At 53.2% G+C, this 27,317-nt stretch overlaps 1 protein-coding gene and 1 non-coding gene across 3 annotated transcripts; one reads left to right on the plus strand and one right to left on the minus strand.

The window, feature by feature from the left end:
- Positions 1 to 625: 625 nt before the first annotated feature.
- LOC109285481 (histidine-rich glycoprotein-like) lies at positions 626 to 26,465 on the minus strand. Of its 2 annotated transcripts, XM_059714351.1 has the most exons (8): positions 22,230 to 26,465; positions 19,508 to 21,910; positions 18,685 to 18,997; positions 18,100 to 18,150; positions 17,486 to 17,646; positions 15,491 to 16,514; positions 9,985 to 14,426; positions 626 to 1,444 (listed from the first exon to the last, which is right to left on the minus strand). In XM_059714351.1, the coding sequence occupies exon 1, from the start codon at positions 26,220 to 26,222 to the stop codon at positions 25,212 to 25,214; it is 1,011 nt and encodes a 336-aa protein (XP_059570334.1). In that variant the 5' UTR covers positions 26,223 to 26,465; the 3' UTR covers positions 626 to 1,444; positions 9,985 to 14,426; positions 15,491 to 16,514; positions 17,486 to 17,646; positions 18,100 to 18,150; positions 18,685 to 18,997; positions 19,508 to 21,910; positions 22,230 to 25,211. The 2 variants fall into 2 exon arrangements, with proteins under 2 accessions (XP_059570334.1, XP_059570335.1); XM_059714352.1 differs by lacking the exon at positions 626 to 1,444 and having other exon boundaries at positions 4,566 to 14,426; positions 19,508 to 19,753.
- Positions 2,525 to 2,606, plus strand: TRNAS-GCU (transfer RNA serine (anticodon GCU)). Its single transcript has one exon. It is a non-coding gene; the product is annotated as a tRNA-Ser (tRNA).
- Positions 26,466 to 27,317: the final 852 nt, after the last annotated feature.

Consider the following 27,317-nt stretch of genomic DNA (forward strand, 5'->3'; position numbering starts at 1 on the left):
GCGCTCTGTTCGCGCTGCACAGCTCGGGAGCACGGCTCCCTACCGGCTCAGCTATATGAGACCTGGGGGGCTTCCCCTCCGGATCCGGCTCAGCTGCGCTGGGTCCCTCCGCCCCACTTACCTTCGGGGATCAGCTGCTGCTGCCCCCGCTGCCGATTCCTCTGCTGCTGCTGCTGCTGCCGCCTCCGGTCAGTCAGTTGGTTAAGGGGGCACATGTGCGTGCGGGACACACGTGTGCTTGACTCCTCTCCTTCCTGCTGCTGGTTCCCCCTGGAAATAGCTTAGTCTTTTCTCTTCTCCCACCTATCTGCTTGTCCATGGACCAGTGCCAAACTGTGCCAGCTTAATATAACCATGTGCTTGATCATCATCTCTCCAACGGGCCATGGTTTGCTGTCTGGTGAGCCCACACAACCCCAGACAGCCTCAGGCTTCCTGGGTATAAACAAGAGTGGATTTGGGCCAAATGAACTTCTCTATTCACCTGCTTGGCCAGTAGAAACACACATAACATGTTCCTCCCACAGCAAGTTCCCTTCTCCTTCTTCGCATGGAGAGTACATTGTAGGGGAAAACTTGTCCCCGGTTCGTTGGGCAGAGGCTCAGACAAACAGACTACTCAAAGTTAAAAAGAACTTGGTTTATTAGAGAATGCATTCTAGACAGACTCATACACAACTGGAGAATTGTGAAGAGGTCTGACCCCGTACAATAGGTGAGGTGAGTGTATATAGAAAATATGACATCATAAGCATAGCAACAGCATATACCAATCAGCATTTGCCATGACTTTGTTAGTAATGCGCATGTTTCTACTTATTTTTAGTATAGCAGTGTTAGTTTAGGGGGGGTTTCTTCTGACTTGTAACCACAGGGTTACTTCCCATTCTGGGCTGACTCAGCAGGCCAGTACGTAACCTGTAGCCAGAATTATTTTTACACTAAGTGTCTACTTTCACTGGACTAGGACAGGATTGTTCCAGTCTGCGTTAGTCTGGCGGTTTTGGGTCCTGTCTTCTTGACTTCCCCATAGCCTAAGCAGGGTACGTGATTCGCTTGCTTACACATAATGGCAATTCAACTCCATTTATTCCCCTTCAACATGAGTCCAGGAAGATGCGGAGGGACCCAGAGGCCAGCTCTACACTGGGCTCCAAGCCTGCGCCCCCAAACCCTGCGGGATCCCTCTACGTGGGTACTTAGGTCTCAAGTGGACTGTGACCTTCAGGGTTAAGTAATGTTGCTGAATCTGGACTCTATTTCCTCATGTTTTACCCTTGAGGTTTCTAACAAACTCCGTGAGAGTTCACATGCAACGTAGTGAAATACCTTTGCCCGCGCTCGGTAGTTTCCCCATGTGGTTATGGGCTTTGCTGTTGTAAACGACAGCTTCACCCGAGAAGATCAGCTTGGGCTGAATTTGAGAGCACCTGTCCAGCGCGCCCTGAGGAAGAAAGAGAAAAGAGACAAACAATTGCACCATGAATCGCTGCAGGGGGATCCATTGGTGCTAAATCCAAAGCCTAGTCTCAAAGGAGCAATAAGGGAATAAGAGGGGCCACACACATGAATAACATTAAAGCACTGGCTGCACCTGTTCTTTCCACCCCCCGCCCCCCATGATTTTGATGACCAGTGGTTTGGTGAGGGCCAACCCTTCTCGTGATCCAGCATCTGACTCAGCCACTTCAATACTGCAGGAATGGCCCAAGACCTTCCAGCAGCACTGCTACCTGCAGGGTGAGATTTGCAAAAGGTCCAACAAGCATGGACCACATGCGAGTGCATCTGTACAGGTGAGGCACCTAACTGCCTTGATGCCAAGCAGAATGATGCACTTAACCTATTCAGGCACTGTTGCAAAACTTAGTAGGTGCTAGTCTGTACCTAGATATCTCTGTAAATGCAGCCCGAGAGCCTCAGCCCCTTTCAGCAGAATACTGCATTTGCTTGTCTAGTAAAACTGAAAGACATTTTGGAAATCATTAAAAGACATGCCATTTACAAAGGCAGAAACTTCCCAGGGATTCAGAGAGATTCATTCTGCTAAGTCAAGGGCATCATTTCACCAGCTTTATTGGCATGATTCAGGTTTGCAAGAGAATAAAGTTAAAACAGTCCTATGGGCATCTTACCAGGTCACGTGCAAAAAATAAACACTCAGATATTATCGTCCAGTTAACTGGAGACTATTCAGGAATGAATTGCAACTTTTATCACAGCTGAGCAATAAAAGCCTCCTGGCACAAGACGGCAGCAGCATGTCCTCCAGCGGGAGCTGGAGCGCCAACGACAGAGAGAGCGCTTGAACTGGGTATGTGACCCCGCAAGCAGGGCAGGGGTGAAAAGGAAGTGCGGCCTGGTCTGAGGGACCAGGATGGACTTAGTTGTTTTGTGTGTGTTGCGCGCGATGCGGATATTACAGCGGGTTCGGGTGGCCAGCAGGCCTTTGTATGGGTGCATGGGTGCAGTTTTTTGTAACAGAAAAGGTTTTTCCTTTTGTGGTAGGACCTGCAGAAGCCATGACAAGGTGGCCGAGTGGTTAAGGCGATGGACTGCTAATCCATTGTGCTCTGCATGCATGGGTTCGAATCCCATCCTTGTCGTGATTTACTTTTGTGGGGCGAGGTGGGCACGCTGGAGGGGAGGGACAGGATCCAGCTAGATCTGGACAGGTTGCAGAGGTGGGGGGATGAGAACAGGATGAGATTCAATGCAGACAAGTGCAGGGAGAAGGAACCAGCAACACACCTATAGGCTGGGGAACACCCGTCTTGTCAACACGGTTGCAGAAAGGGATCTTGGAGTTGTCATTGACTCCAGGATGGACATGGGCCGCCAATGTGAGGAAGTGGCCAGTAAGGGTAACCACACCTTGTTGTGCATCTACAGATGCATCACAAGCAGGTCCATGAAGGTGATCCTTCCCCTCTATGCGGCTCTGTTCAGGCCGCAGTTGGAGAACTGTGTCCAGTTCTGGGTGCTGCACTTCAAGAAGGATGTGGCCAGTACTGAGAGGGTCCAGAGAAGGACAACTCGCATGGTCAGGGGGCAGCAGGACAGGCCCTGTGAAGAGAAGCAAAAGGGCCTGAACCTATTCAGCCTCCACAAGAGAAGACTGAGAGGGGATCTGGTGGCCATCTCTAAACTCACCGGGGGAACCAGCAGAAAGTAGGTTGGTGGGGGGAAGGCCAGGGTGCTGGTGGTGGGGAATGAGGGGCACCAGCAGAGCTGGGGTGGGGGGGAGGTCAGGAGTGAGGGGCATGGGGGGAGGAGGCGGGCAGGGAGCCATGTGTCAAGAGGGGCACTGGCGGTAGTGAAGGTCCATGGGCTGCAGGTTAGAGGTGAGGGGCACTGGCAGGGCTGGGGGCAGGGGGCTGCAGGTCGGGAGTGGGGGGCACCAGTGCTCAGGGCCCCGTGGGGTGACACAGGATCCATGACTCTAGTCCGAATGGGGTCCAGCAGCCCCCTGGGGGAGGGGGTGATGGATGCACTTACCCAGAGGCATCCAGAGGCTCCTGGTGCCCCCCACATCACAGCTCAGGGGAGCAGATGGGAAGTTGCTAGTGGGGGTGGGGGCATCCCCGCTCACAGCCCAGATCTCCACAGGGAAATAACAAACACGTGGTCCCCCTGCATTGCCATGCAGCATGCCTCTCTGGCACTACAGAGCTGCCAGGATAGAAATTACTGACCAGGACTAACTGCCTCTCTGGCATTGCAGAGCGGTGCCAGGATATCCATGCCCCTCTCCCATGACAGCTCGGGCAGGCGGGCATGTGGCTGTCCCATCGCCTGACCTCCAAACCCCGCTCCCCGGTGGGGTTAGGGTTAGGGTTAGGCTCCCACAGCAGTGACCGGCTCTGCCAGGGCTGCCAAGTCCACTTATAATAAGCACAACTGGGCTTGTGCTTTTTTTAAAGTCACTTTGTTGAGAGTGGCTGGTTGATAAGCACCCCCACTCCCTGCTCCTTGCAGGTGGTTGGGCTTGTTTTGGGCTTGATTTTAAAGGCAGCGCTGCTTTTTCTTTTCCCAAGGCTTGGCAGCACCACACACACCCGCCAGGCTACCGCCCAGTGCTGCTGTTTGCAGCCCCAGAGCAGGGAAACGCAGCAGAGGAAGCTCGTCCGTGGGCTCCTGGCAGTGCTGGAGGGTGGGGTGGGTGACCTGGAGCCCCCCTCCCTCCAGGGGGGCTGAACTCCCTCTGCTCCCTTTCCCCCTCCCAGTCTGAAAGCAGCCACAGGCAGGGACCTCCCAGACACAAGTGACAAAAGACGCTTCAGTTTGTGACAGCTTTACCCAATACCTCAGGCAAGGAGGGGTCAGATTTTCACTGAGATACTCAAAGCTGCAGGCAGGGGACCCCGACCCAATCCAGCCATGGCCAGAGCACCCCCAAACCCTCCCTCCACCTCCCAGACATCTGGGCTCCCAGCCCCCCAGTCTCATCCCACAGGCCCCACTCCCCGCCCAGACAACCCAGGCATCTTGGCCCTTGATCTCCCTGACCTGCCCCCCAGCTCCCAACCCAGCTCCTGACCCGGCTCCACACCCTGCCAGCCCCCGAGATCCCCAGCAGCCCCCCAGGGGGCTCTTTGGAGTCACAACTCCCCATTTCTAGGGTTGATTGAAGGAGGCAGCCCTGGTAGACTGGCCAGGTACTGCTCATTAGCACCTGGTTAAGCTTAAGTGAATGGTTCACAGGCTCCGCCTGAAGATTTGCTGGGAAATACTCACGGCAGCGTCCCACCCCAGAGAGAGCAGATTTGCAAGGACAGCTGGATTTTCCACCACGGTGCAATGTAAGGTATGTGTATATACCAGCAAATTACCCGTCAAGAATGACTGAAAATCTGCAATCTCTGATTGAGTTCCACCAGAAATTCAGCAATCCCCATCCCTCCATCCAACTTTCTCTAGAATACTCCAGCACCAGCATCTCCTTTTTAGACACAATGATCAGTATCCAGAATGATAACAGACCACGTTGTACAAGAAACCCACAGACCAACATACATATCTGCACAGAACCAGCAATCACCTGAAACACACCAAAAAAGCTGTGATATACAGCCAAGCCCTCAGATCCCACCGCATTTGCACTGAAGAGCACACCCGAGATTGCCACCTCACCAATCTTAAAAAGGCTTTCACCCAGCAAGGACACTCCTCCAGAGAGAGAGATCGCACGTGTGAAAGAGCCACCAGGATACCATGTGAAGAACTGCTGCAGTACAGAAGAAACCCCCCCACAAATCGCACACCGCTGGTTATGACATATCACCCCTCCCTTGAACCCGTACAGAAAATCCTCAAAAAATTGCAACCCATACTAGGCAGAGACCCTATTCTTAAAAAGATCTTCCCAGAGCCACCCATCCTAGCCTTCAGACAAGCACCGAACCTCGCCAACCTCCTCACCAGAAGCAAACTTCTTCAACCCCAGAACACACCAAAAGGATCCAGACCGTGCCAGGACAAGAAATGCAAAACCTGCCCCCACATCTCCACCGCCTCCACTATTACTACACCCCACAACAGAGCCAGCAGCATCCCAGGATCTTACAGCTGCACCTCCAGAAATGTAATATACCTCATCCAATGCACCAAATGCCCTGATGGAAGATATGTAGGAGAGACCAGACAACAACTGCGCACCAGAACGAACGCACACCGGAAATCCATCAAAGACAGAAATACCCAATTACCAGTGGGGGCACATTTCTCACAAGAAAACCACTCTCTCCCCAATCTCACAGTCCTGATCCTCAAGGGAAACTTACACAACACTTCCCAGAGATGAGCCTATGAGCTCCATTTCATGAACCTCCTGGATACTAGAGATCAGGGACTAAACATAGACATTGGATTTTTGATACATTACAATCTGCCTGGCAACTGACTCCCCCGCCCAGCCCAGCCCAGCCCCTGGCTCCTTTACTTGTCATTCCATCCAGGAAGAGCACACACCGACTGCTGACACTTCCTTAGCCTGATGAAGGGTTTTTGAACCCGAAAGCTTGCTTAATAACTATTCTCCAACCATTTGGGTTGGTCTAATAAAAGATATCAAATTCACCCAAGGAACCTTGTCTGCCTATGTCCTTAGACCAACACGGCTACAACCTAAACCTCTGACCTATACAGACATTGGGAAAGCCAACTGCAATTAATGCGATGCTTCTTCTAGGCCTGTGCTGGGCTTAGCACAGGAGCACGTGGTGTTTAAAGTAAAGTGCTGTTCCGCCCTGCTTCCCGCACACGTGCGAACAGCCTATATGTACGATTGAGAGCATAAGTTCTTTGGGGCATACATTTTTCAATCAACAAGTAGGGAAGCACAGAGGAAGTCCATTCCCATGCAGAGAAAAAGGTAACAGAAGAGTTGGGAAGCCCTCTTGGCTAAACAGGGAAATCCCGGTCCTCTTAAGAAAGAAGGAAGAGGCGTACAAACAAGGGAAGCTCGGGCAGGCCCCAAGGAGGACTATACAAGGATGGCCGCATTTGCAGGGAACAGACAAGAAAGGCAAAAGTGGCGACCAAACTTAGATTAGCAACAGAAATCACGGACAACCAGAAGTCCTTCTTTAGGTACATGGGTTACAGGACAAAAATAAATGGGAGTGTGGGGCCATTGCTCAACAACGCAGGAGAGCTGGCTACCAGCACCCAGGAGCAAGCTGAACTCCTGAATGACTACTTTGCCTCGGTCTTTCACTGGACCAAGGGGAAAACAGCGCCAGGTGGAGTACAGGATGAGCACGGCAGGAATAACTGCCTTCCTACTATTGCCGTAGAATTGGCGTGTGATCAATTAAAAATATTAGACATGGACAGGTCAGTGGGACCAGGTGATCTTCATCCAAGAGTGCTGAAGGAGCTGGCCGAAGTCATTGAGGAACCCTTGGTGAAACTCTTCCACAACTCGTGACGCTCTGGAGAAGTCCCTGAGGACTGGAAGAGGGCCAGTGTTGCGCCCATCCACATGAAGGGCAGAAGGGAGGACCCGGGTAACTACAGGCCACTCAATGACCTTCAGTCAACTGAAATGTCAGAGGTATTGCCAATTAGCAACAGATGCACTGACAGAGCTAATTGGGAGGAACTTTCATGACATGTGTCTATAGGTTGCACAAACACAACCAAAAACCACCCTCTACCCTGTGCAAAAGCTCATCTTTTTAAATTAAAAAACCCCCAAAAATCAGTATTACATCATGGGGATTCCCTCAGCTGGCCATGAGGAGGAGTTTTAAATGGGAGGACTTAAGTCATTAAGGGTGACTGTACATGAGCCAGGACGCTGCTCCACTGTAATTACAGTGTGTTGGAGCAGACTCGATTCATTGAGTCTGCGGGAGTGTGGTAATTACCGATCTCCAGGCAGCCTCCACCTCTCATGTATCAGCATCCCCACGCTTCAAAGTGGTGGTGGGGGAACTTTAATTAAAAATCGCTCAACAAGCATGTGGAGCCACCCTTCAAAGTGGCACAGGGATGCTAATACATGAGAGGCTCCGGGCGCTTGAATTAGAGCGGCTCTTGGAGCCACATTCATTAAAGCACTCCTTCCCCCCCATACAGAGCACATGTAAAAATGTCCTAGATGTATGTGCATCTGTAAGGAGACAAGATAGAACCAAAAAAAATCACTTGTAACTGCTAGGTGGTGGACTATATTGCTGATATATCCTTTTATTATTCTAGGAAACAACTTCTAATTAGATCTATGGGGGAAGTCAAGCGTTTAAGGCAGGTCATTATTTAGGGCAGATCACTGGTGACTGGAGACACTTGTAAGCCTGTTAATGAAGTCTCAGTGAAGACTTAAAATGCTCTGATCTGTGGTAGTCTAGGGCTGCAGGAGAGCACAGAAATTTCCTCTTAGCCTGTCTCAAAACAAATATACTAAGCTAGGTCAGCCTCATCCTGGAGGAGAACTGCAGGGCGATTTGAGTTTTGTATACGGTGCCACAAATTACATAAGCCTTTTATAAATCATTGGCTAAATAAAATAGAAGCAAACATGTAAGAAATGTAGATGCAAACACTGTATTGTCTGAGCTCCTTCTCCCCCACCATCCCCAGTTGGTGTCCCAGGAACAGATGCACCTGCTCCATCTCCAAGGATAAGGATCTCTGACACCACTATACGTACCCAACGGAGGCAGCAGCTAATATGCAAAGCTTGCCATGGATTCAGCACAACGGTCCCAGCAGAGAAAGGCCGTTGTACCTTGCCAGGTTAGGGCCAGGACAAGGTTTGTTCTTCATCTTCAGTAGCCTTGCTCTCATGCAAGTTTGGGCCAAGGGAGAAGGCAGACTCAAACACTGAGAGTCAATAGTGTGAAATTAAACAAAAGCCAAAACTCCATTTTAAGTTCACAAACTCTCCAGGGTAGGGACAGTCCTTATCGCTCTGTTTTTAGAGCATGCTCTAGCATAGGACCATCCAACTGGTGGCCCATGGGCTGCATGTGGCCCCAGGCTCCCACTGCCCCTACTGCAGCAGCAGCCCAGGTCTTGGGGCTACCCTTTCCTCCCTGGGCTCCTGCTGCATGCCCCTGCCCACAGCATGGGGCAGCAAGGAACTGCACAGCACAGCTTGCAGTCAGGAGAGCTGGCAGCCCGGAGCATCCATGTGGTACGGTGCAGCAGAGAAGCCTACCAGGAGATGCAGGTGAGGCAGGGTGGTATGCAGTGGACCACCCACCCATGCACCCATGTAATGCATCAGGAGAGAGCACCCACCTGACGCATGTGGGGCATGCAATCTGGGGGGCCCGTGGTCCCCATTAATGCTGTTACCATGCCGTACGGAAGTTGGAGAGCCCTGCTCTAGCATTGCAGCAATACACATTTGAATCTGTGGGAAGAGGTGCAATGTGTGGCAAGTGAAAGGGCTAAGAAAGATTACTACGTTCCCTGCCACCGCTCTCAGACACCCACAACTCTCCCCCGTCCTGCAGCCCTGCACAGCCTCCCCGAGCTCCGCTGTGACCTAGCAGAGAGGGCTGCAGAAAAGGGCTGGGATAAAAAGATGCTGCTGCAGCTCTACACTGAAGGCAGAAGTACTGGGGCACAATGTACTCGTGCACCTGCCAAGGTGAAAATACCAGTAACAATTGTCCCAGATGTATAACTAGGCATTACAATTAGTTTCCTGGCTGATAAAGGAATATTTCCTTTCTTTGGCTCCATGAGGTAATCCTACATTTAATAGTGCAATAACCAAGGAGGCTAGGATCTAAGTTACTACTTAATTGTATGTCAGCTAACTACAGCCCAGCCCCACTGGGAGTAGGCTCCAAGCCTAATAAAGGGCCAGCTTGTGAACTTCCACCACAGTTGTTGATAAAGACTGAAGATGCTAAAGCAGAAACTGCAGACAGAGCGCGTGGGTTTTTTTAGGAAGTATGCATTACCACCAGTCACGGGTGTAAGCCACAAGTATCGTTATACAACAGAAGTATTGAATGTGTTAATGAGCTTACACTGGAAGTTGAATTTGAACCCGTGATAAACGGCAGTGTCAAAATGAATGGGGGATAGCAAGTTAAACAAAGCAGGGATGCTCTCGAGACATGGACAATCAAGCAAGCATTCGAATAACAGCCTTGGAAAGAGGCTCCCAAGAAGATGCCTTTGGGAAAGAAGAGGACGGTGGAAAGGTGACCGCCCGTCTACCTGGCCTGCTTCTGACCTTCCTCCACCGAGGGATCCCGTGAGTAGCAGCTACGCTGGCCATTTGTACCGCGTGCCTCTCCTTGAGCCCCAAGCTACTTCGCTTAGTTTCAGTTTCAAGCTCAAATAAAACTACACTACATCCACTCTCTTACATGGAGATCCTCAGTCCAAGAGTACGTACCAAAGCCACCAAGAGGCAAACTCTATCAAGTGGCCTTATGTTAAAGAAATCTGAGCGATATTAAAATAATTAAAATTACAAAAAAAAAGCAGTACTAGATTCTCAGCACAGCAAACCTTAAGGCCCCACAGGGCTTGCTGCAGCCAACAGCCTGCTGCCACAGGCCACATTGTCCCCATCCTCCGAAGCAGAGGGCATGAGTCAAACTTTCCAAAGCAGCCTGCCGTCCTCATCCTTTCTGTGTGGAAAAGTATGTGTGGCGAATCACGTGTGATGTGTGCCAGTGCCTCTGACCCACAGGGCTGTGTTGTGCTGCTGGTACAGCTTGCATCAATTGTAAGTGAAAACCAGGGATCCACTACAGAGAGCCACAGCTCATCCTTCCTTGCTGCATAGAGAGCAATACTGTCATTTTCCTTGTGCTTCAGGAGGTTTTCCGCATCGTTCAGCTGACTACCTTTAAACCTCTCTGGGATGTCCGCAGTTCCCTTGGAGAGGTCCAGTGCCCGCAGGAACGATGCCAGACACCCCCAGAAAACAGCACCCGCACCTCCTCTTCAGAGTGCACCACAGACAGCAGCTGGTTAATGCAGACCCAGTGGTAGGTGTGCACCACTATCCCTGGTCCAGAGAAGGGCAAAGCCCAGGCCCTGCGGTGCGGGAAGACAAGTGGCGTGCCGGTTGCCAGTATTCGAGCCAAGACCAGAACTCCACAGACTCCATGGCAGGAAGTCCTGCAGCCAGACTACCGGCCTCCAAGATGCTCAGAGGTGGACAAAGCTTCCTTGTGTCTTTGAAAAACTCATTGAACAGCATAGTTAAATCTTTCTAGAGAGCGTTTAGTTTTGAGGGGTCCCTTTCCCCTTCGGTAAAGATCTACCGCAAATCTCATCAAGTGAATGGCGGTATTTCCCATTCCCAGGCACATTGCAGCCTGGTGCCCTGCTGCTGCTCCAGCCCACCAGCCGGCTGAGCTCGATTGCTGAGGCAGAGAAAGGCTGAGAGGATCTGATGCCTTCCTCTAGCAGCCCTCATTTAGCACAAGATGGAGGGTGCTCCGCATGTGTGTGTTATCGGTGGCCATTTGGAAGTTACGGTCCAAGCCTTTTTAAGAACAGCAAAGCTCACAGAGATGCACTGTATTGCCCAAGGATGCATTTAGGGACACAGTTCAAAGAAACCTCAGCCAGCTTTCTGTTTTGTGTGCTTATAACTAACTGCAGTTCAGTGTTAGCCTGTAGACAACTCCCTGGCTGATGCAAAGGAACAGCTAGATGTTTCCCTTGCACTGACATTGACTGTGCTGCGAAACACTTGAGGCCACCTTTGAGATGCAGACTTCCCTGCTGCTACACTTCACAACTTTGATGACCAAGTTGGAGTTGCTAAATATAGAGACTCCCCTCAAGGAGTTCACTGGGGGTGATATGCAAGTCTCACACCACTAGCATCCTCCTTCATCTGCACCGGGAATTACTTGAAAGCTGCAGTCACCGACCAGGACACTATTGCCCTAGATATACAAATGCAGAGCAGAGATAGTTCCTACCCTACAGGAGCTTGCAGTGCAAGGACCTGGTTTCACAAAACCCAGCAGCATAGAGCCAAAGCAGCATCTCGGAGGCTGCTGCCAATGTAGTGCCAGACCCCGGCTGTTCCCAGCTTGGGCGAGGCGAGAAGGGTCGTGCAGTCATCGTTCCTCCGCCCTGCACAGCCAGGACCAAGCACAGTGACAGTCTGCAAGTTCCTGAAGGAGGCAAGGGACTGCTCACTGGGCGTCTGCCCCAGATGGAGCACAGGCCGGACCCTGGAGGGATACGCCACGTGCAATGTGGTGCACTAGGGAGCAGCTCTGTGTCTAAGGCACAGTTTTCCAGAGATCCCTGGATGCAGCAAGACTCCAGCTTTCCCCACTGTGGGCCTGTGCACTCATGGCACAGCAAGACTCAGGGGCGGGAGCTGTCCCTGCCATGTTTTTACAAGATGAACAACACTCCAGGCACTGCCCTTCTCTTCTGGCAGGGCTCAAGGTTATGGCAGCTCTAATGCAGCCTTCAGTTTAGTACCCAGAAATGGGGCTCCAGCAGTCCACCATCCCGGTCCCTTGGATAGCGATGTGGTTATGAACAGTTCTTGTGAACACATGCTCCTGTCCTGTTAACAACAGGGCTAAGCAAGATGCTGCTCCAAGCTGGACTGTCTCCTACAGCTTTGTCCCTCTAAGTAAGATCACCCATATAGTAGCCAAACATCTGGCTTGTATTTTATTATGAGTTTTGGTTTCCACATGGAGAGTAATTTCCTCTGAAGCATACACTCGATATTATGCAAAGGCTTCCCATGCTCATTCTCCACCGCTGCCAGGCACTGTGCTCTGTAGGATCGTTCCTGCAGTACATGGTGGGAGACGTAACAAGAGCCCCAGCTCAGGTTAAACTCGAAAAACCCCAAAGAAACAACCCCATAATCCAATATTTTTGGAAAGCCAGTGTCATTTTCAGACTCCCAATAGACAGTGTGGACAGACCAGATCTCCATGCTGTGACACCAGCAGACAGAAGTGTTAAACCTCAACCCCACGTGAGGCGCAACGACTAGGGAATCTGACGAAGCAATTGCCCGTGGGATCCTGATACCCGTTAGCCAGAGCAGAGCAGGGGAAAACCCAAGCACACGCCGCGCTCAACTGCTTTATTAGAGCGGAGGCAACTTCAGACGGGTGCAGCCAGCATGATGTTTCTTTTTGGAGAAGCCTTGAGATTTTTAGCACGTCTCATGGACGCCTTTCTTGAAGCTCTCGCTCTTTGTTGAGTGATCAGTGGTGTCAGGAGCATCAGGGCAGTTGGCGTGTTTGTCCGTGAAGAACTGGTGGAGATGATGTCTTTTAGCAGGGTTTCTCAAGCACTTGACATTGAACCCCTTCTTTGGTTGCTTCTTTTGCTGACAGCAGTTTGTGGCCGTGCGGACAGGCATGGTGGAGCATATCAAATGCGGATCCATCCAGCAGCCTTTTGTACTGCTCGTCCTCTCCTCCTCTTCTCGTGTCCTGCCTGAGACGGTCGAGGACAGGGATTCAGCAGCACTGCAGATTGTCAGGATCTGCCCGGGCCGCGACGTGAGTGCTTCTGCTACGGCCGTTGTAGCTGTTGGTGTCCTGCACTGCGCTGGTTGTAGCTGTGCCGAGGGGGACTTTGCAATGCACTAGGATACAGTCAGTTAGGAGCCAGGGTTTTGAGCAGGGGTCTTGCACAATGGCTTCCACTTATTGCTTAGTGATTTATTCCTATGGAATACAGCATCCGAATAACAGAACAAGCTCTAAGCATCCTATCAGCAACAGCACTGAGGGATAAGGCGAGAGTGACCGTATCAGGTATGATACCTATGGCGAGGCATCGTCAGCAGCCTAGTGCAGGTCTTCAGTGCAATCATTTCAAAGATAAACAGGACAGTCCTCGGTGATATGTGCAACAGTCTGGATTTTGCCACACTCACACTTGGGCGCTTTAATACAATTCCAGTAGCGAAGTAGGTAGTTGTCCACTCTGAACCTTGTTCAACATAGTCAAACTCTGCCTTAGTAAAAGAAAACCAGGAAGTTTAGATGTGGGGTCCATGATACTGTAGCCTCTTTCTCTCGAACTTGAGAAGGGGTATGAGATAGAAGAGACAGCCAAGGAACATGAGTGTATCTGCAAGTACCTGTCATACGTTTCACGGTGTCATTCAGTTGCTTTGGGATGAGTAGATCATTTTCTGCACGCTTGTTCAGGAAAAGAAATCCACACAGCTCTGGACACAAGTGCTGTCCTTCAGGCCAGTCGGTCGCTGTTAGTGCCGTGCACCAGGGTGCGGATAGTCCATGTTGCAGACCTCAGTACTTGACCTGGGCAGATTCAGGCAGGTGACATGACACAGGCTGTTCAAGGTGCCTTTTCTAGTGTCCCCTGCACACAGATGAGCAGAGCTGATCGAAATAGGCCTGCTCAGTCATAATTGCAGCTGTCTCATCGCACACCAGTCTCAGTTCAAAGTACAAATCATCATCATCCAGTCCTTGGCTCCGTACGTGCAGGTCTGTGACTGGGGAAGGTCCGTGACCAGGGGCTTCTGGTAATCACGCATGTCTGCCCCATCACCATCCATTATCAACGTGGGAGTTGTATTGAAGCAAGAGGCCTCTGCATGTCTTCTCATAACATGGGGATGACACTGAGCTTCAGCAACCACACAGTACTTCACAGGAAGGAAACCTGAATCCCATGGCCAGAAAGACCAAAAGGACTAAAGATTTCTGTTGTGCTGCAACCTACTTCTGGCTCTGCCACCATCGTGAAATATTCTGCTTCAATTGCTTGTTCCTCCATCAAGAACTTTTCTCTGTATTTTTGGAGCACTATTAGCCTGCCAAGCCTCCTCGCAACTTTGCCAATGTGTGTAACCCTAGCAGAAGTCCACGGCCACAGACGGCATCACTCTTGATGTCAAGGATAGCAGACAAGCCTCTCACCATCATGTCACAGTTGTGATCCTTGTGAGGATGCCTTGAGAAGACTGTCTACAAGAGAGAATAAGAAAGCAAACAAAAAGCCTGTATGAGTGAAATCGCCTGTAATTTCCACATCAGGACAATGGAGAGCCTCTACAGGGCACTTGGACGGGCTAGTTCTGTGCAGCTGCTTTCCAGTAGTCACTGTTAGTAGCCAGCGTATAGCAGACATGCACACAGACACTTTTCCCGTCACACAAAGCTTTGGGAAAGGATCTTGTGGGACTGGTGTTTGGACAGGCCAGAAGTGGAGCAGGATACTCAGCAGAAGAGATAACACAAGCTCCTCTCCCACTCTAGCCAGAGCCTTTCAAACGTAAGCTTTGAACACAGTTCCCATGGTGTGCCAGTGTCCCTCCCCAGCCCAGGCCAGGGATCAATGCCCGCGTGTTTTCAGAGAGGGAATGGCAGCTGCAAGGCTAACTGCCAGGGCCAAAGCTTTGGGCCTTGTGTTGCAGCGCCCCACTAAGATTGGGGCTTCCTCAAACGACTGATGCAGCAAAGCGCAAATTAGGAGAGAGCAAAACTGAGAGAGGATCAGCTAAGCCCCGCTGTGCTCATTCAGGATCTCCATGATACTACTGGGCAACAGTCCCTCTCCCAGCAGATCCTCTCCTCTGGGATCACGGCCTTGTTGGTATGTCAGCCTAGGAAGTACTGTCTTTTTCAAAATACAAAACATGCGCACTTCTTTGCAAATAAAATGAGCAGCTGGAAATCCCACGGTTCATTACATGCAAGACACAGGGCAAGAGCAGTTTGTGCCAGTTACTGGGCCAAAGCAAAAGCCAAACTTTCACGTGATCTCCGGGGAGCAGAGCACCAAGCAGGCTCCGGCTCCTTGCTGCTGCTCCTCAGTTAGGTACTACAAGTCAACACCTTTTTCTCCATTCTCACTTTCAAGAACAAGGTGTGTATTACATTGTGGGCCATGCTGTATGCGGGGAACTATAACATGCACCTTTTACATGCACATCACGGCCCTACTTGAATGTCACCCGTTCTGTATGTGAGCCTTTCAAAATGAAAAGACCAGCAAAAGCACAAATGAAGGGTATTTTTAGAAGCTGTACCTGGCTCCCTGGGACAACAGAGAAAGGCAGCCCTGGCCTATGGAAAGGTTTAAGGGAAGACGTGCCGTGACAGCTTGATTGCTGGTGCTGGGACACAGGGCAGCTCTGGATGCAGTGGGAAGTCGGGCGATGGGCTGGATCAGGCATCCTGCTGTGCCTGGGCCAACTGCACGGGGAGTCTGCAGTGCAGCAGCGTCCTCACCCCTCTGTGGTTCTCGGCTACGATCCCACTGCCAACACCAGGCCTGACTGCAATCGTCCTGGGCTTGACCTAGTGTCAGAAAGGAGACAGGACAAACTGATCAAAGAGACTTTTATTGCAGTGGGAGAAGGGTTTTGTGACAGGCTCATGCCAGACGCAGTGGCCGATGGGCCACAGACAAGTCCCACCCCTCTGGGTCACGCCATGCAACGCCATGCCACGCCACGCCACGCCACGCCTTTGTTGTTTCCAGTGGGTGAAACTTCACTTGCCTGGAGGTGGTGGTCAGTGGTTCCCTGAGGGTCTAGCTATGACAGCATATTCATGACTTGTCTGGGGCTCCTCCTTCTCTGCAGCTCACCCCTTTCTCCTCGGGTCTTGGCATTAGCCCTGGTGACATCTTGGTGTGATGACGTTGTCTTTTCTTCTCTGCCCGGGTCCCCGGTGCTGCAGCAGTCAGGAGAGCGTGCGATGCTTTCCCACCTGTCTTGTGCTACAGGGGAACCTGCTGGATTCCTTCATGTGGCAAGTTGAACTTCCAGGTTTTTCCCAGATGCTACAGAAAAATATGAGTGTCCAATGCTTCCCCAGCCACGCTGACCTTGCAGAAAGCATGATCTTCTGAAAGCTGGGAGAGCATCCAAGCCTGTTTAAAGTGTCCTGGTGAAAGCCCCGTGTGCCTCTGTCTCTGGGCCCACCCTTAAGCTCTTGCACCTGGTCCTTGGGGCAATCAGTGGGGCTCCTCTGTTCAGCGTGGCACTGCCTGCCTTGATTGCAACTGGGTCACCGGAGCTGCAGTGCCGAGGTGCAGCGGGCAGGGGCCTGTTACAAGGTTACATGAGAGTGAGGGGGGCAATCTCAACATTAAGATTTCTTAGGACTTTCAATGCTACAAGCAAATGGGGATGCGATGGGCTGGGGGTCGGAGGAGTGGTAAGGCATGGGATCAGCTTGCATATAAACTCGTTAAATCTTCTTGCCCAGGGCTTTCGCACTGATGACCTGTGGACACGAGCATTTTCCTTTCTCATAAAAGCTGCAGACATCTACAAAAATGCCCAGGCCTCTATTCACATCTGTGCTCTGAGGACAAGGGCCATTTTCCCAGGGAATATGTAATTACCAGCTGGACACTTTGGGAGATATACATCACACAGCAATGCCATAGGTAACACGGGTGCACTGTGAATCCATTGAAAACAGTTTCTGCTTTTCCAGAAACACGTGTGACCCTTTCCAAATGGCTTTAAGCAGCCTCCAGAGGAATTTGAAGGGAGCGGGGGAAAGGAAACAAGGTTAAAATGAAGACAAAAATTAAAATTCACACTACAAATCCTGAATGTAGTCATTCCAACAAGAGCATTGAAATGCTTCCCTCAGAAGGATCAAAGCAGGACATACCAAGCTCATAACCACCTAAGCCCTTTTGAAAATTGTGCCATCAATCTGATGGCAGTGGGCTGGATTGTCCAGTCCAGACCTGACGGTCCAGATCTAGGCCAAGGCCATTCCATTAAAATCCAGAAAGCTGAAAAGGTGTAAAACTGGAACAGTGCAGCAGTGGCTCATTACATGCCCCTTGCTTTGCTGTTCACACTTGTGCATCCTCCTTGCCTTATGGCTCAGGTGTACTTGCAGCCTGCCTGGCCTATGGGTGTATGCATGGGACAGGGCTCCTTGCAGCCCTAAGAAGCCCTAAGGTCAAGATGCCCTATCGTTAGAGTACACAGACCCAAGTGAAGGAGACAAAAGAAGGGTCTTTGGAAACCTCAAAGGAATGGGAAACCACTTACATGCTCAGAGAGGCAGAATCACTAACACTGGCATCCTGTGGGCCCATCCCGGATCAGGCAGGGGAGGATATAGGGAGGGGATGACAGGGGTGCGTGGGGAGGGGAGGAGTTCAGGTGTTCATCTCCTGGGGGCAATACAGCATGGGATGGTCCAGGCGAGTCTGTGGGAGAAGGGCAGAGTCAGGGCACGCTCAGGGTGGGGTGCAGTCCAGGTGAGAAGAAACCAGTGAGAGGGAGACGGGGTGGATCTCGGCCCCTCTGCTGACACCCAGGAACAACCACGGGGTAAAGGAGTCTCCCCAGCAGGAAGCAGTACGTGGTTCTCACACATGGCTCAGTGGGGCTGTCTGTCCCAGCAGGCCTGACTGTGGCCAGAAGCTCTGACCTCCAAACCCCGAGGTGCCGCCCTGGCAGCAGGGTCCTTGGGCCCAGAGGTGGGCAATGAGAGGCACACACAGGAGATAGCCAGTCCATATGGGGCACTAGGGCCCTGAAAGAGAGGCAGGACAGGTCATCCTGAGCAGCCTGGAGGCAGGCAGCACCCGATCATCATGTGGGCTGGGGGAGGGCACCCCTTACGCCTGGGGCTGCTGGGGTGCAGGGGGGACACTCACCTTCTTACTGCTCCCCATCTTCGCCTCCTCCCCTCTGCCGCCGTGTCAGCACTGGGGGTGGGAGGCAGAGACGATGGTCACCTCTCAGACACCCCATGCCCCCAGGCCCTGCCACTTCCACCAGTCCATGCCCCAGCCTCCCCTCTCTCCACCACTGCCTCTGTCCCAGCAACCAGCCCTGGGAGCCTTGCCGGACCCATCTCCCTTCCTCCCCCTGTGCTGCTGGGCCTAGGGCTGGTTCCTGGGTGCGGTCTGGATATACACAATGGGGAGGGCCCAGCACAGGGAGCCCAGGTCTGTGGACCCCCTGCCCCAGCCCTGCCCCACCTAGACACACAGGGTGCTGGAGGGGGTTGTGGTCAAGGGACTTACTGAAGACACACAAGTCATGTCCCCTTTACTAACCTATTCCCTCCCGAGGCCTCCAGAGCTGGGAAGGAACCAGGGGTCCTGGCCCTCGACCCGTCCTTCTCCCAACCTGCGAGACCCTTCCCAGGACCAGGGACAGAGTCTTGGCTCCAGCCTTCCCTCCACTCCTCACATAGAGCCCACGCTCACAAGCTAGCACTAGGACAAGCATCATACCTTTCCCCCTGTTGTTGCCATTGCAGACCATGATGCCACTTGGTCTGGGTGCTCGCCTCCAGTGTTGGCCCCGGGCCAGCCTGGCTCCCCACCTCAGCCAGGCAGAGGGCCACAGTCTGGGTGCAGGTGTCTGCATGGTGGGGGCCCTCTGCCTGGGTGCTGGCCTCAGTGGTGCGGGGCAGGCTGGCCTGAGTCCCTGTGTCCATCCCCTGGGAGGGGCATCTGCTCCTGATTGCACAAGGGTAACTCGTTAGAGATGGATGATGGACAGAAGAGGATGCACTTTAATGAAGTCAAGTGCTAAGTGCTGCACCTAGGGAGAAAGAGTCATTGTCACACTTACAAACTGGGAAAACACTTTCTAAGCAGCACAGCAGCAGAACGGGATCTTGGAGTCATAGTCGACTTCAAGATGAACTTGAGTCGTCAGTGCGACAAAGTGAGAAGAGTAAACCTAACAACCCTCTGTCATGCATTAGCAGGTGAATCACAAACAGGTCTAGGGAGGTGATACTTCCCCTCTATGTGGCCCTGGTTAGGGTGCAGCTGGAGAACTGCGTCCAGTTTTGGCTTCATACAGCCCGGGGGCAATCCCCTCCCAAGACGTGGCCCCCACACTACCTGAGCACAGGATCCGGAGGCCCAGGGATGATGTGGGACTGACACAGGGGACAGCTGCTTGGTTCAGGGCACTGGCACCCTGAGGGATGGGCATCAGGGGTCATCCTGACCTGCCTGGAGGCAGAAGGGGCCCTGATCAGCACCCAGGTCCCATCCCGCTCTGATCCCAGGCTCACAAACAAACAGTAAAAAAGCACCATACCTCTCTCCCTGTCCTAGTCGTTTTTGATGTCGGCGAGACTTAGTTTGGGTGCTCGCATCTGTCACAGGCAGGGGTTCAGTCTGGCACCTCATCTCCGCCTGGCAGAGGGCCTGGGTCTGGCTGCTGGCGTGTTCATGCCCAGGGCCATCTGCCTGGGTGCTGGCCTCTACACACAGGGGCAGGTTATTCTGGTTCTCCTTGACCTCATGGGACCCTGCCTCCTTTTCCTAGCTGGGGCTAATGCTCCTGGTTACACAAAAATGAGCTGGTCAGAAATGGGTCCTGGACTGAATCCATCCCCACCAGCACCGGAGAAGGAAGGACTCCCCTACCTGCAAACAGCATCACTTGCAACATGCCATAGCCTGGCCCAGAGCCCACCAGCTACCCAGGACAGCCCCGCACTTCACCCTGCCCTCTCTATCCCCCACTTACCCTCCCTGATGTAAACTTGGGGCTGTCCAGGTTGATTCTAGTTCAAGCCGGCCTCCTCCTCTATTAGCAGGGTCAGGGCCAGCTCTGCTCTCACCCTAGCATGATTGTCTCTCTCAAAGGAGGACCCATGACCCACCCATCTCTGACCACCTGTTCTGCAAGGAGCATGCGGCAAGCGGGCCTCAGGTTTGCCTCCTGCTGCACAGCCGGCTGTTCAGCCTGGGCATCATGCAGAGCCTGCTGATTTTCCTGGCCCTGGGGAGGGGGAGAAGGTCAGATGAAACACCAGCTCTTTGACCCCCGCAGAGCTGCACCAAGTCAGTTGCTGTGGCAGCGTGCGGGCTTAGCCCAGGCCCAGGTGGCAGTCAGGACCCCTCTGCACACCCCCAGCCAGGCCAAGCAAGCTGATGTTTGGCTGTGGGCCTGCAGCACTGCTCAGCTGGGCGATGTGAAGCCCCAGTGGGGTCCTGAACCTCAGACAGAGCCGGCTTGCTCAACAGTTCGCAGCATGGGCCCGGGACTAAAGCCCTGGATGTGGATTGGGGAGAGCTGTGCTCAGCTCAACAGTTGTGACCTCGCTGTGCCTTCCTCTACATGTGGAGTAGGGCGATAGCAGCCCCAGCCTCTGCTGTGACAGCCCTTTGGGATGTGCTGGTGGGAAGCGCCAGGTGAGACGTATGTAACATCCTGGCATAAATCAATGGATCCCGCAGCATCTGAACGGACAACGGAGGCTCCCGGTCTGGTGACCCTGGTGAGTAGAGACACTCAAAAAGGCCGAGGTGAATTTGATCTAAGTTATCCTATTTTCTCTACGCGGTGTAACTTAGATTGGTAGCAAGAAGAGCACACCTCCGCCCTTGCCAGTGGGTGCAAATCTTAGACCAGTTTCCTCCGTTTTAAACAACGATGCCAAACTTTTCTTCTGTAATTCGTACAGACCAGTTTCTGATCACTTATTCTGGTTCAAGCGTAATGTCTGCCTGTTGTGTCTTATTGTTTTCCGTGCACTGCCCCTTTCAGGCCAAAGCCCTCCTGTCCTCCACTGCAGGGGCCCCTTGCTGGTGGCAGTTTTGCAGCACTGGGGACGCCCTCTTTCTGCCACGAGGAGCCGGAGGCTTTCTTGGTTCCTCTCCCCCGCAGGGCTGGACGGGTCAAGTGAGAGCAAAGCAAGTATAAACTCTGCACACATGTACCGAGGGCAGTGGTTAAGATCCACATGGATGTGATTTCAGAGGGTTATAATAATAAATAAGTGTAGTTCAATGCAGGAGTGTCCAGAGGGTTGATGCTGAACTCCCAGCATATTACAGTCCCACCAGTCAGAGCTTCTGAGCAGGGCGATTTTACCCGGAGTAGCACACTGTTCAGCTGAGGGACTGGGACGTCTCACGCGGTCGCAGTCCCTAGCGCAGAACTTGTCCTTCTTCCCTTCAGACACTTGTAACATCCCTATGGCTTGGCCCTTCCTTTCACCCACGTGGTAGAAAAGAGTGGACTCCAAGGAGACCCTGGGAAGGGCCCAGGAGTCACTGAAATAATGGCAACCTCAAGTAGGACAGTGCAGCCCCAGTGACATGTCCTATGGGGCAGCCACAGTATGACTGTATGTCTTTTCCTGAGACAAACCTTGAAGCTGGGACAAGATCCCAATTTCTAAGTCATGTTATGTGCTGAGACAGTCCAGGTTTTTCAAGCCAGGAGTGTCTCAGTGAAAGCAGCACATTTGCTTTAGCCAAGATCTCTCCATTCCCGACACAAAAGATCTCTGGGACAGTGCAATAAGGAGCCGGATTTTGCTCAGAAATGATGCTTAGGCTCCAGAGACGGCCTATGCTTGTGTCTTCCTCAGGACGTGACTTTAGACGCCTGCAGATCTCTTCTCCCGTTCAGTCGGTCCCAACGCAGGTCCCTGATGAAGCATGACGCATGAACGGGTGGAGGGATGTGACACAAGGCAGCATCTTGCTACAAGAATGACACTTCATGTCAGGGACGGATGGTCACAGAGACGTGGCCCTGGGATGACCTGGGACGCATGTTGTGAAATACATCCCCTGAAACTCTGGTTCCTTATTACGTGTTGATCACACACACGTGCACTAAACACTATTAGCTGTTATCAGGAACACAACACCCCGCTTTGGTCTCTCCATACTGGTTTTGTGGTGTAAGGAGGAAATAATGCAACGTGTAGGTTTTATTTCCTGTTCCCTTCTCCTTCAGGATTTCCAGCCCCTTCCCCACAGCCAGACCAAGCCCCAGCCACTCCCTGAGCATCACGTACCTGCTCAGGCTCCACTGCAACCATTTCCCCCCTGTCTCCTGGTCCGACGGGAGAGTCCGCAGTGAAGTGGGAAGTTATTGTGCAGCTGGCCTGGGACAGAAATGCAAGGATGGGGCACCAGGCAGGGGATGGACTGGCTTTTCCTCTCCGCTTCTCACCGTAGTCACAGGACAGCGCCTCTGCCAGGCCGGCTACAGAGAAGGGGCCTGGGCCAGGCTGGAGCTGGCCACCTCCCTCCCACTGCCTGCTCCTGCTGCCCCGTCCAGCCTGGGTCTCCCTTCCCATCTCATTCACCCCCCTTCCCAGGGACGTTCACTTCCTAGGAGCTGGGGCAGCTCCTGCCAGTGCTGCTGGGAGCAGGATCCCGAGTGCACGGGTGGATCCAGGGTTTTGCAGAGAGAGATGCAGATACTGTGGCACATCATCACACAGTCCACAACATGCCTTTTCCTCCAGGTGAAGCAAAGCAAGAGGCTGTACCAATACGTTAGGGCAGAGGTTCCCCTATTTAGGATTCTCCGGCTCAGGAGCTGGTGCCGGGCTGCCCGGGGGTCAGGATCCAGCACTGCAGAAAGGCCCAGATGCCCTGGGCTGGGTACTGGGTGCTGCAGCGCAGGCCTCTCCCAGCACAGCCCCCAGAGCAGGTGCCAGAGCACAGCCCTGGACTGTGAACACCAGGGGATCTCACAGGCCCACGACTGCAGAGGAAACTATAACCCCCGTTAGTACTGGTGGCATCGAGTGACATGCCAGCGCCCCCCGTGACAGCTGTGAGCAGCTGGACCCCCGCTGGACCCCCCTGCCGTCACCGGTGTGCAGGACACGGTGCGGGCCTGGGCTTTGCTGCAGCACCCGACTTGTAGGCTCAGCCTCCTTGGCTGCGGGTCCCAGCAGTGGACCCCTGCACCGGTGCCCGCTCCTGGGCCCTGGCCCCACTCCTGGGCCAGGGAAGATCACCCGACGCGCTGGCTCTGGCAGTCCCTGGCAGTGCCTGGCTCTGGCAACCCCCAGCTATGGTCTGTCCTGCAGCTTGAGCCTCTCCTGGGCTTCAGGACATCCCCAGGGTCTCCACGCAGCTCCTCCCTGACCCCGGACCCTTGGGGTGTGCTGTGAGTGCCCCTCAGTACAGCTCAAGGCTAAGCCCCTGGCGCAATTGAAACAAAAAGAATCGCAGCCCTCTGGCAAACCCCCTAAACTGTCCCACAGTCACCCCCAAAATAAGGCCACTTGCCTGCATCAAAAGCCTCTCCCTGGCCCAGGAAACTTCCTCTGTTCCCAGGGCAGCAGCATTTCTGACCCAGCCTCACTCCCTGAGCAGGAGCCCTGCGGCTCTGCTGCCAAGAGCTCCCCAGGCGCTGGGCTGCTGCGGATCAAGCCCAGCGCCTTCCCGCCAGCGCAGACCTTCAGCAGCCCCTCGGCTCCTGCAAGCCCCGCGCAGGCGCTCGCCCCCTGCACGGGAGACGTGCACGCCAGGGCCTGGCACCGTCCGCCAGCCTCTGCCCTGCACCTCACGCTCCCATCCCTCCCAGAGGTTTCCTCCGACGGCCGTGTCCATCACCCAACAGCCGGACACGCAGTGCCCTGGAGGGCACCAGCACTGGCATTGCCGGTGGAAACCAGGGTGTGAGCAATCAAGTGAGCCCAGCCAGGAAACTCGTCCGGGAGCGGGGCCGCACGGAGAAGGAAAGAATGATTTCTGGGGACTGTTAGATCACAGGCAAAGGGAAAAGAGCTTTCTTTATGCTTGTTTCAACAAAACAATGCTATATCCCACAGCAAATTTTGTGTGTGTGTGTGTGTGTGTGTGTGTGTGAGGGCATCAGAAGCCTGGGCAGCGTGTGTGTGTGTGTGTGTGTGTGTGTAGGAAAAATCAGATACACTCTCCCCCCTGCCCCCCGTCAGAGGAAAATGAAATATACCCTGACCTGCACACCCTCCGAGTGCAGATGGTGTGTGTCTGTGTCTGTTGTGCATCCAGGACACCTAGGTTTTGTGTGTATGTGCCGTGTTTCCAGGACACCTAGTTTCTGTGTCTATGTTATGCTTCCAGGACACCTGGGTTGTTTGTGTGTGTATGTGAGATTATGTGTGTGCTGTGCGTACCAGAAACCTGGGTTATGTGTTTGTGTGTTTGCGCGTGCATGTTGTGCATCCAGAACAACTAGATTTTGTGCACGCGTATGTGTGTGAGTGCATTCTGTGTCCAGGACACCTGGGGGTGTGTGTGTGTGTGTGTGTGTGTGTGTGTGTGTGAAAAATTGAATATGCCCACCCCTCCCCCAGGACAGAGAAAAATGAAATACTCCCCAGGCCCCACATACACTCTCCAAGTGCAGATGCCTGGGTTGTGTGTGTGTGTTGTGCATCCAGGATACTTGGGTTATGCGCTTATGTGTGTGTGTGTCTCAAAAATCAAATACCTGTGCCCCCTTCCCGTCCAGTGTACGTGCCCCCTTGCCAGGCCCAGCTGAGTGCCAGGCCTCACAGGGACTCACCGCCTGTGTCCATGGCTCCTCAACAACGAGGTTCGTCCGGGGAGTCTGCTCTGCCGCATCCTTGTGACCTGAACGCTGCCTTTTCTCACTTCCGGTGTCTGAGACAGGGAAAGAGAGCAGTTCCCTCCAGCAGGTGTGTGTGACAGTATTTGTGCATGTGTGTGTGTGTGTTTGTGTCTGTGCATGTGCATGCATGTATGTGTGTCAGTGAGTGCACATGCACATGTGTTTGTGCATGCATGCCTGTGCACACACGTTTAAGTGTATACATGTCTCCGCATGTATGTGTGTGCATGTGCATATCTGTACAACTGCACCTTTGTGCACATGTGAGCATGCATGCATGTGCATTTATCAGTGCAAAAGTGTGTGTGTGCGTGCGTGTGTGTGCACGCGCTTTTGCTTCCCATATGATGTAGTGGCCCCTGGGCTGCCCATTAATCCACCAATGGTGCCTGGGAGTTTAACCCACAGTGGGCGCCAGTGTTTAGAGCCCTGCTAGGGCTCTAAAGGCACACACACACACACACACACACACACACACACACACACACACACACACTCTTTCACACTGATAAATGCACATGTGTGCCCTCACACACATGCACTCACACACACACACCCATTCATGTGTATGCACGTTCACACACAGGTGCAGAAGCCCACCTGTCAGTGCAACAGGGGCGAGGCGGGAGTGAGATGTGGTTGGGGAAGGGGAAGGGGCTGCCTCAAAGTGATCCAGAGTGGGGAGGGGGAGGTCCTGTGAGGGGAGAGCGTGTGGTTGGGTGTGCATGTGTCTGTCTCTCTGTCTCTGTGTGTGCAGGTCTGTATGTGTGTGTGTGTGTGTGTGTGTGTGTGTGTGTGTGCGTGCGCACACACGCACGCATCTCTGTGTGCATATCTGTGTGTATGCATGCATCTTTGTCCATGTGTGTGTGCCTCTGTGCATGTGCATCTCCGTGTGTACATGCGTCTGCGTGAATCTGTGTGCGTGCCTGTGTGTGCATCTGTGTATACATCTGTGTATGTATGCATTTGTCTGTGTTTGTGCATGTGCATTTGATTCTGTGTGTGTCTGTGTGTGCACATCTGTGCATCTGTATGTGTCAGTTTCTGTGTGTGTGTGTGTCCATGCATTTGTACCCTTCTGTGTGTGTGTGCATCTGTATGTATGTGCACAGGTCTGTCTATGTGTGCGTGTGTCTGCATGCATCTGTCCGTGTGTGTGCACATCTGTGTATGTGCATGTGTGCGTGTGCATGTGTGTGTGCATGTGTCTGTGTTCATGGCAGGGAGAGTGTTTGTGCCTGTGTGTCCATGTGCAGAGTGAGTGAGAGTAGAGTGTGCGCCCGTCTGTGCGTGTCTGCCTGTGTGTGTGTATGTTTGGCCACAGCGGAGGAGGGGGGCTGGGGAGCAGGGAGACGAGGCGGGCATGTGCCCCCCACCCCCAGCCCAGCCCGCCAGCACCAGGAGGGGACGGGGCCCCTCCCCTCTGCATCCCAGTTCCCCTGGGGGGTGAGGACGCTCCAATGCTGTGTTTGCCCAGGGCCCCAGCGCACCTTCATCCGCCTCTGCCAGGCACCAGTCCCGCGTCCCCGCTGGTCTCACACGCTCCCCTTCCAGCCCCGGCCACAGCACCGCGGGGCTGTAACCCCGGCGCAAGCCTTCTGGCTGTAACACAACTGAACCCCTCTGCGTCCACACATGAACCACCGTTCCCTGCCTGCACAACCAGGCTCCCCCTTACCCCGGTGCCAGTCCTCTGCCGGGCAGCTGCCCTATTCGCCTTCCCCAGACAGCCCCCTGCCAGCGAGGAGCTCTCCTGCATCCCCCTGCTCCGGAGCTCCTGCCTCTGCAGCCTCCAGGGCCAGGCTGCCCCACGGGGCCCTGTCTTGCTGCTGCCCAGCCTCCGGCTGCTTCGCTATTCACGCCAGCCAGGAAGAGCGCACACCAGCTGCAGATGCCTCCTCAGTTTGACGAAGGGTGTTTATATAAAGCTAGCCAAGAAGAACTTTTCCAACTAGTTGAGCTGGTTTAACAGAAAATATCAGATTTACCTGAAGAACCTTGTGTGCCCGTGTCCTTAGACCAACATGGCTACAACCTGACACCCCTAAACACCTCAGTCCGCTCACTAGCTCAGCCCCAGGGAACTCGCTGCTGGGGACTGATCTCTTCTCCGCTCAGTCCTGCCTCTCCAGCCTTGTGTCCGCAGCACGTCTCAACTTCTGTACAAGAGCTTCACGTGCCTGGGCTCTTTGCCCTGCTGCTCCTTCTCACTTCCAGCGTGTCCTGTGCATCCAGGGGCTGGGCATTTGTGTGTGTGTGTGTGTGTGTGTGTCTGCTTGTGTTGTGCATCCAGGACACCTGGGTTGTGTTTGTGTGCATGTCTGAGAGTTTGTGTGTGCTGTGTGTACCAGAAACCTGGACTGGGGTGGGGGGAGGGGGTGCATGTTGTGCATCTAGGAAACCTGGATAGTGTGTTTTTCTCTGTGTGTGAGTATATGCTATGCATCCAGAACACCTGGGTTGAGTGTGTGTGTGTGTGTGTGTGTGCATGGATGCATGTCCGTTTCGTGTTCAGAGGTCCTGG

The sequence above is a fragment of the Alligator mississippiensis genome, chromosome 11, assembly GCF_030867095.1.
Source record: "Alligator mississippiensis isolate rAllMis1 chromosome 11, rAllMis1, whole genome shotgun sequence".
Classification (NCBI taxonomy): domain Eukaryota; kingdom Metazoa; phylum Chordata; order Crocodylia; family Alligatoridae; genus Alligator; species Alligator mississippiensis.